The 7,807-nt window shown below is 48.3% G+C and overlaps 3 protein-coding genes across 3 annotated transcripts; 2 read left to right on the forward strand and 1 right to left on the reverse strand.

Moving 5' to 3' along the window:
- The first annotated feature begins 293 nt into the window (after positions 1-293).
- On the forward strand, positions 294-1,228 carry PV06_11809 (uncharacterized protein). Its single transcript, XM_016413540.1, has 2 exons — positions 294-670; positions 723-1,228. The coding sequence occupies exons 1-2, from the start codon at positions 365-367 to the stop codon at positions 894-896; spliced, it is 480 nt and encodes a 159-aa protein (XP_016256079.1). The 5' UTR covers positions 294-364; the 3' UTR covers positions 897-1,228.
- A 1,672-nt stretch (positions 1,229-2,900) lies between these two features.
- Positions 2,901-6,324, reverse strand: PV06_11810 (uncharacterized protein; the record flags this gene model as incomplete). Its single annotated transcript, XM_016413541.1, has 6 exons — positions 5,581-6,324; positions 5,390-5,523; positions 5,190-5,339; positions 3,812-4,057; positions 3,287-3,731; positions 2,901-3,233 (listed from the first exon to the last, which is right to left on the reverse strand). Exons 1-6 carry the CDS (start codon positions 5,842-5,844, stop codon positions 2,901-2,903), a joined length of 1,572 nt encoding a protein of 523 aa, XP_016256080.1. The 5' UTR covers positions 5,845-6,324.
- A 924-nt stretch (positions 6,325-7,248) lies between these two features.
- Positions 7,249-7,777, forward strand: PV06_11811 (uncharacterized protein; the record flags this gene model as incomplete). The annotated part of the gene is made up of 1 exon (XM_016413542.1): positions 7,249-7,777. A coding segment is annotated over exon 1 (375 nt), but the record flags the coding sequence as incomplete, so codon positions are not given.
- Between the last annotated feature and the right edge of the window lie 30 nt (positions 7,778-7,807).

Genomic DNA, 7,807 nt, shown 5'->3' on the forward strand with positions numbered 1-7,807 from the left:
TCCACGTAGTGTTACAACCTAATCTTTCGGAGATGGCATGTGCTTGCATACAGTGCTTCGATCCTTGAGCCGAAAATCTATTCCTACGCGCTGGCCACATCGGCCAGGGGCCAATTTTAGGGACTATGGTCAGTGGCGGTCATGACATCTGATACGTCTTAAGCCAGGCGCGCGTTCACCATGGTCGTGAACCTCGTACCTAGGTAGGGACGAAGAAAGGACCACTAAACTCTTATGTGTATAAATACGTGGTTCAACATCGCCAAAAGTGCAGATCAATAAAGTCATTTCATCCTGCTCTTTGCTAGTCTTTCGCCAGTTTGCCAGAAAGGCCAATTATTTGAACCATCTCGTATCCAAGAATATGGCCAACAAGACCATCTATCTCATCAAATATCGGACCAGTTCCACTCAACGTGCACACTTTGCAATCTATGTTCACGAAGGGGCTTTTCCTGGAAAAGGAATACTGATACACGTGGTCGGTGCACCAATGGCCGGTTTCCAGCTCGAAATTAAGGAGAATTACGACCTGGCTGCAACCTTGCAACAATATACATCACATCTCCTTGGACAAGTGCCTGCATCATCAACTGCTGCTATTCGACAACTTGCTTCTACAGTCAGACCACCTGGAATAAGTCAAAATTTTATGGCTCCAGTTGATGGGGTAGATGAAAGATATTCTCGTTAATTTCTAGCGCTTGCTAACGCTTCGTTAGGTTAACAACAAGCGTTGCCAAGAATGGACCGCAGAATATGTCCAGCTACTCGTTCAGCGACAATTTCTTAATCAGACTGCTCGCCAGATACTTCAGTCAGAGCGAGATCCCCCAGCCTTCGGGATTGGTCTGAACCCAGTTGGCCGAGGCCGAGGTCGCGGCAGGGGCAATTGACGTTCATTTGGGGATTGTTTAAAGGGAAGCCGTTGTCGACGCGAGTTAGCGAGTGCTCTTAGAGAACTTGATTCGTCGGGATCTATAGTTGAGTACGTTCTTGAAGAAGATAACTGGAGGTGGATCGATGATCGCATAAGGAATCACCTTCCATCTCATCTGTGAGGAGGTGAGAATACCACACATCGTTGCAGACTGAAAGGGGTCTTTTTTTCTACAATGGAGTTGGGCGCCAATCGATACCATATTTTAGCATCGCCTTTTTCAGGAACTCTGAATAGCCAGGAACAAGAACGATTTGTATTGTACTGAACTACTGAAGGACCGGGCATACTCTAAAGATAAGTCGCCCTCGTCAATGCAGCTGGATTCCCACTTCTGTTGTGAACCTCTTCTTGCCAATAGAACCTTTCCTTATAACTCCTCTTCAACCTAATCCTGAATCAGCCTCTCTTGCGCATCCGAACCGCTGGTAACCCTAAATTTCCGTGAATCACAAGCTACAACCTCCTCTAACCCCTATATTGAAATGCTTAAACAGTGGTCTCGAGGCTACGGACAATCAAAGAGGTGTTGGGCGTAAACGGTCTTTGTTAGACATCGCTTCTTCGCTTATATTGATCGCCCTCAGCTATCACCGACAGGTCTCCTAATGTTCGGAAGAGGGCTGGAGCTGGCGCCTGTAGCTTGGTGTAAGGGAAGTATGTTTGTTCAAGGTTTGCCAGATTGGTGGCTTTGCGGCCTGCTGATATCTTCTTGCGAGAGTTGATGCGGCAACAAGAAATGCTTCACCCGGAGGAATATTTACGCTCCTTTTTACTCTATAAACAGATAGAGAACCTCCTCCTAGTGAGCGAGCACAGACTCGTCAATGCATCATATTGGGACCCCGGACTATCAGTTGGTCTAGTGTACTTGCCGTCTAACAGAATGCTCCTGTTGAGTAGGGCCGCCTCTGGTCACACGCAGGTGCTTCTGAAATCTCTTTCTCTCATTCGTATGCCAATTTAAGGCCTTTGCACTTTCTATCTCCCGAAGTTGCTGCTTACGTAATGCTTCTCGTTCATAATTCGATATCAGCAACTCCCACCTCCGTTGAAAACGTTACAAATGCGCTCCGCGCTCTTCGTCCAATACTTTTGCTAGTAGATATTGGCGTTCAAACCCCAGCCTCCCGAATTATCTTCAAAAAGTGTTCTATTCGAACGCGGATAGACGGCAAGAGTAATTGTCAACTTTATCAATCGAAATTGACGGAACTACCAGCCAGAGTGTTTAGTCTTTCAAAAGAAGCAACACCGGATTCATTGTCCTTCCCCAATTAATATCTAGTGGCATATTATATCGAAACTTCTCTCCGATCTGCTAGTTTTATCTGTCTGGCTGCTTGTGAACTCAATGGAAGCAAAATCGGAGCAATACAATAAGCAGCTCCAGGATCTAGTGAGATCGCGATTATGGCAGCATTCCTCTTCAGGGAGCGCGATGTCATTCACTGAAGGGTAAGCCCTTCCGTCGGCATACTATTCTCTGCTGACAAAAAAGGGCCAAGGCGACTTATGGAGGAAAGCTTAGCAAGATATCAGAAAGAGGCGCAAGAACGGCAGAGCTGTAAAACGCAGAGAGCTAAACCCTTGACTGAGCTCTCTTCAATCAATCTAAGCACACAGACAGGCACTATTGTCCAGAGCCAGCCTGTTCGTCAAGGCGTTTCCGCATTATCAACTCAGAAGAAAGAGCCAATGTGTGGGCGTGTGCGTGCTGCACAATATATCTCCAAACGACGAAGACAAGCGGCGGAGGCTGAGCCGATACAAGTTCAAAAGAGCAGATCTGAGTTTTGTACAACAACAAAAGAACACAACGGCATCGAACAAAGCCAGTCACCGATCAAAGGAGCTGGTGACCAAATGTCAAGTGAATTTTGAGGTGTATAATTTTGACATAGTGACCTCCATCCCGGTGCCTAGAAGCATGGCTGCAGCTTCTGCTTTCATGTTGGGATCAAAGCCTCCTCCTTTTCCTCTTCCTCTTCCCGGCCGCATCTGCTTGGGCAGAGTTTGGCGGATCCATGGCCACATCCGCCGTCGGCAATTTGACAATTTGAAGTCCCATCAAGTCCTGATACTCGCCATCCCCAAGGCATCGGCGTAGGGATGACTCGGGCAGCCGCCGAAGAGCCGATTGGGCACGTTCAAATCTGCCTCGCCATGCCTCGTGTTCTCGTTCCCATGTCTTGAGTGACTTAGTGACCTTGATGTCGTAATGCTCTCCTCTTTTCTCCCTCGTCGTCGTGTAGTGAAACGGCAGGTGGCGAGTGAAGTCGTAATACCGATCCTCAGAAATGGTGAAGTCCCAGTCCTCTCGGCTTGGATTCCCCAGAAACTCACGCACAATGGTGCAGCCTCGGATGGTTGACGCTCTAGGATATCGATCATTTCGCACAGGAGTGGGATGACAAAGCGGTTGAGGTCGTCTTGGTGGATACTTGCAGTGTCATTCGCGATCTTCTCAAGGAACTGTCCCGCCTTGTCCAAATCATCTCTCACAAGTTGACGATACAGTGACGCAACAACAGAGGCATCCTTTTCGCTCTTCTCGCTGTGTGAAATGATGTCAGGCCACGACGAAAATGGATAGTCTTCCCTGGTTTTCGAAAGAGACGAAAATTGATCCAACCGGAAAGAGGAGATTGCCTTGTCGAAAATTGATGGAACGAGACGTTGCACAAGCAAGTTTGGTTTCTGAACCGTTTCGGAGTAGCAAAGGATTTCCGCGAAGAGGGTGTTTATGAAGGTCGCGTCATCGGAAAAATGACTCACGAAAGCGTTCATGCTATATGAGCAGAGGATAAGCCAGCATCCTTGTAAAGAGAAAAACGAACCAGATGTGTCTATATGGTGAAGAAAACTTACCTTCCTAAAAGTCTTTCGTCTTCATAGGCGTCGATGATCTGAACTATGGCTCCTGCATCCTTAGGGAAGACCTCTACAATCGAACTCAAAGCCTTCAAGAGGACATCTATAGCCCATTGGTAGACGGCACGTTCTGATGCTTCACTGGTGTCCAATCGAACATCACTCGGTACACCAGAGCGGAATGCTCGGAGACCACGAGCAACGAGGTGCAGTTTCGAAATGCGAGAGAAAGCTTCTGTACAACTAAAATAGTAGTTTAGCGGAGGCTAAAATACAATTCATATCCATGCTTATAATTATCTCGTTTTCTTAAACCCCAGTCTACCGAGGTTCTAGAAGGTAAATGCGTCGAAGCTGTCCTCCACAGCGTAAAGGGCCGCTTAGGCTGCCTCAGGATTCTCGATTTATAGTGACGCTATTACTATTACGCCCATGAAACGATCTTTATCACCACTATTATGGTACCGTCTTTCGGTGTGCTTTTGGCATGTCTGGACGATCATTTCGCGGAAGAGATGACCTTCATCGCCATTCTGGCCCTTCAGCTCAGCGAGAAGCCGTTAGAGAAACTCCGCGTAATGGGTAAAGGTATAGCCATTTCCAAGGAGAAATTCCGTCATCTTGTCCCGAGAAATAATGACAGCGACCTAAGAGATTGTAAGCACGGATTCGGACTTGAAATAAGCACCATGCATATAGCATCACGGTAAACTTGTTGGATGTCAGCGTGTTGATTGCCTAAGTGTTCCCCTCCCCATTGTTCATCGTGTTCACGAGACTTATATAATCTTCTTTGTGCGAGACTGTCCTTCCTTATGGTCAAGGAATGCTGAAGCTAGAACCCCTCTAGTGTGACAATATCGTTCAAACAGAGCTCTTCGTCGCCCTGGTCCAGGTATTCCTTGTCGTCCTGATCCAGGTAGTCCTCGTCGTTAATTCGAGTGACTATCAGCTCCAGCCAGGCTAAGACAAGACAGAAACGACCGTTTGACCGGCAAGCTCGGTCGAGCTGACAACAGCGATAATAGTCATCACCTTTCAGACCGCTGAGTCGGAGTTTTGCACTGGTGTATTTGTGCTGGAGAACGTAGCACATGAACCGTGGTTTATCTGACATAGAACACCACTCGGCGAGTGTGGCCTCGATGTTAGACTGTTTAACGTCCAGTGCAGCGGCCGAAGGATGACGGTCAGAAGTAGTGTTAATAAGGTTATATGTTAAAACGAACCGGTACCCGGATTAAACTGATAACACCTGTTCTTATGAGTCGCGATATTGTATCTAACTGATACAGTGCACCTACCTCATGGGACACATCACTATACCTTCACGGCCTGTCAGCGTTGAAATACATTGAGCGAGGTCTTAGCTTACCAAGCCAGATAAGAGACACCGTAAGAGAAGCACTTGTCCGTCTCGAGAACTCTTTCGTCCAGACCGTGAATGAGGCGCACCCCGCCGCCAACGTGCTCGCAGGGTAGGCAAATGACAAGAGTTCCAAACATGTCTTTCGTCTTCTCCGTGCTATGATGAGTCAGTATTATGCAAGATATAGAGCTATCCTTCGGTCATACTCTTTGTGAGGCTTAAAAAAGGCGCCCTTTTCATACACCAGTAACTTATAGAGCTCAGCTCGTACATTGCCAGCACCGCCATGGACGCCCAGGCCCTTAGAGACATTTCCGACAACACCGTCCAGCCAGTTATACTAGGCTTCATGTTTGAATGATAACTCTTTTCCATCGATCTCCCAAGTCTTCCTCACAGTCTCATCAACCAACGTTTTGCTCCCCTTACCGAATGGAGCGCGACGGCTCACTCCAATGAGAGCGTTAGCATCATCCTGGCACAAGGGAAGTCGAATAGGACCGATACCACTGACCACCAGGCCAGGGTGAACGTGCTCGACGTCGTGGGCGCTTATTACAAATGACCCTACAGTATGGATTCCATCAAGACAACCTAAGATCTGAGATCGCAAGGGTTCGAGGTGGTCTTCTTCGTCCGAAAACCCTTCTTCGCAGCTCATGGTGAAAAATGGACAAGATACTCACAGCCTCTGTGTAGACTCGAATGCGTATTCCTGTCCAACGATTGTATAACGGAGACCGAAATAGAGGGTAATGGAAGCAGATGAGAAAGCCTATCCTGAAGTGCTGTGTGCAAGAAAACGAAGGTCATAAAGGAAAGGACCCTTAAGGGGAAACACTGTTGCACTCAGTAAGTACTGTTACAGTAACACTCCCAAGGGTGCCTACGGCTGCTGCGGAGAACCAGCAGCCTGCTTTGTCCGCCGTCAGCATGAAACTCGCCAGGGTGGAAGCAGTCAGTGATATGGGAGATCGGGACACGATTTCAAGCCCTCGGCGCCTGAGGAATGGTTGATTGGATCAGAGGGTGTGAGTCAGGCCAGAGCCTACAGGGTTTAGGCAACCACGAGAGCCTTGTGGGAAGGTGTAGCGAGTCGCCGAAGACTAAATCATCCTGAGTGGATGTGGATGCAACAGGGGCACGGGGCTTACTTGTCTGAAGCTGACTGATTGTCCAAAAACCACAGGTTTCGAGGCGCATAGTTACCACAGCGGCTTCGTGGTAATACTATCACGTGTCTAGCCTCGTCCCGCTTCGTCGCGATCTCTTGCCCGGGTCATCGCACGTGACTTTCATTTTTGGTCGAGAGTGTAAATCACGTGAGAGCTGTAACGCGGTTGGCTTTGTGATGAATAATGATACTCTCTGCAAACGCGGCGAGGCCAAGCTATGCTTCCTGGGAGACAATGGACTTCATAACTTCGGCTGTGTCTTCCGTTATGCCCTGGACAATCAAACCTTCAATGTCATCGCGACGCCTACCAACAAAAGCGAGAGACAGCCTATGAAATACTAGCTCATACCTAGAACCTAAGAAAGTCCCATCTGTTGTGATTAGGGCTCCGAAATGAATAAATGAATATGAATATGGCCCATATTCATATTCGCCTATGCGAATACGAATAAAGTGAATACTTATTCACGCGAATATGGGCAATATTCATATTCGTATTCACATTATTCACTTCATGTTCGGCAGATAGTTGATCCGTTCCGGCCACCAAACGACGACGTTGATTCTTGACCCTTGTAAGCTTGCAAATGTCAGAATCTACCCAGAGAGGCTTACATCGTGCTCCGCAACCGCTTTCCATTCTGTTGAGTACCTAGCCTCCATCTTTTTGCGCAGTTCAGAGCCGTTGAAGGTCGATGCGGATTTCACGTGAGTAAACTCATCTCAAATTGATGTATTTATATCCGTAACCTGAACCAGCTCACCTACACCGAATCAATTACGAGGCGCGGAGGCGACTTGCTGCACTTGCAATGGCCCAAAAGCAGCATACATGCCGTGCAGGAGAGGCTGCGCGTAGTGCGCCCTTCAAACACGCTCCGAGAGGCTCGAAAGTTCCTGGTACGCGAACTTGTTTATTTCAAAGCCTTTCTGGCTTAGTTGGAGCGAGATTCTTCTCGATAGGCATAATTCTCATGCCAGATGGATCTGACCGTCTGCTATCACTGGATTCCGTGAGCAAACAGCTCACGTATTGGAAGACATGGCTGTGGCTCTCGGTGAGTTTCGCGTGACGCGGAATCTACCTCGCAAAGACTACCTGGCACTTAACAACGGGCTCGACAGGTCGATTTCGCCTTGCTCGCCGGTCCTTGAGCAAAGCACTGTCTCAGACACGGCAGAATACGATGACGGTGAGGGGCCACTGCCAGCCGAGTCGGTCTCGCAGGTGTCCGGTGGCTTCCCAACGGTTCTCACATCAGAATCTGAGGAACTTTGTCTGTCGACAGGCCCCAGCGTTGTAGAGTCCGCGATGAAGAGGCGAAAAATGCATACTAGCTGGACTCAAGACCATTTTTGGATTACCGAGCTTGACGCGCAGTGGAGCAAAAGAGGCCGACTTCCACAGAATGACCGCCTGCTCGTCTGCAAGCGATGTAGCTGGTCT

The sequence above is a fragment of the Exophiala oligosperma genome (assembly GCF_000835515.1).
Source record: "Exophiala oligosperma strain CBS 72588 unplaced genomic scaffold supercont1.67, whole genome shotgun sequence".
Classification (NCBI taxonomy): Eukaryota; Fungi; Ascomycota; class Eurotiomycetes; order Chaetothyriales; family Herpotrichiellaceae; genus Exophiala; species Exophiala oligosperma.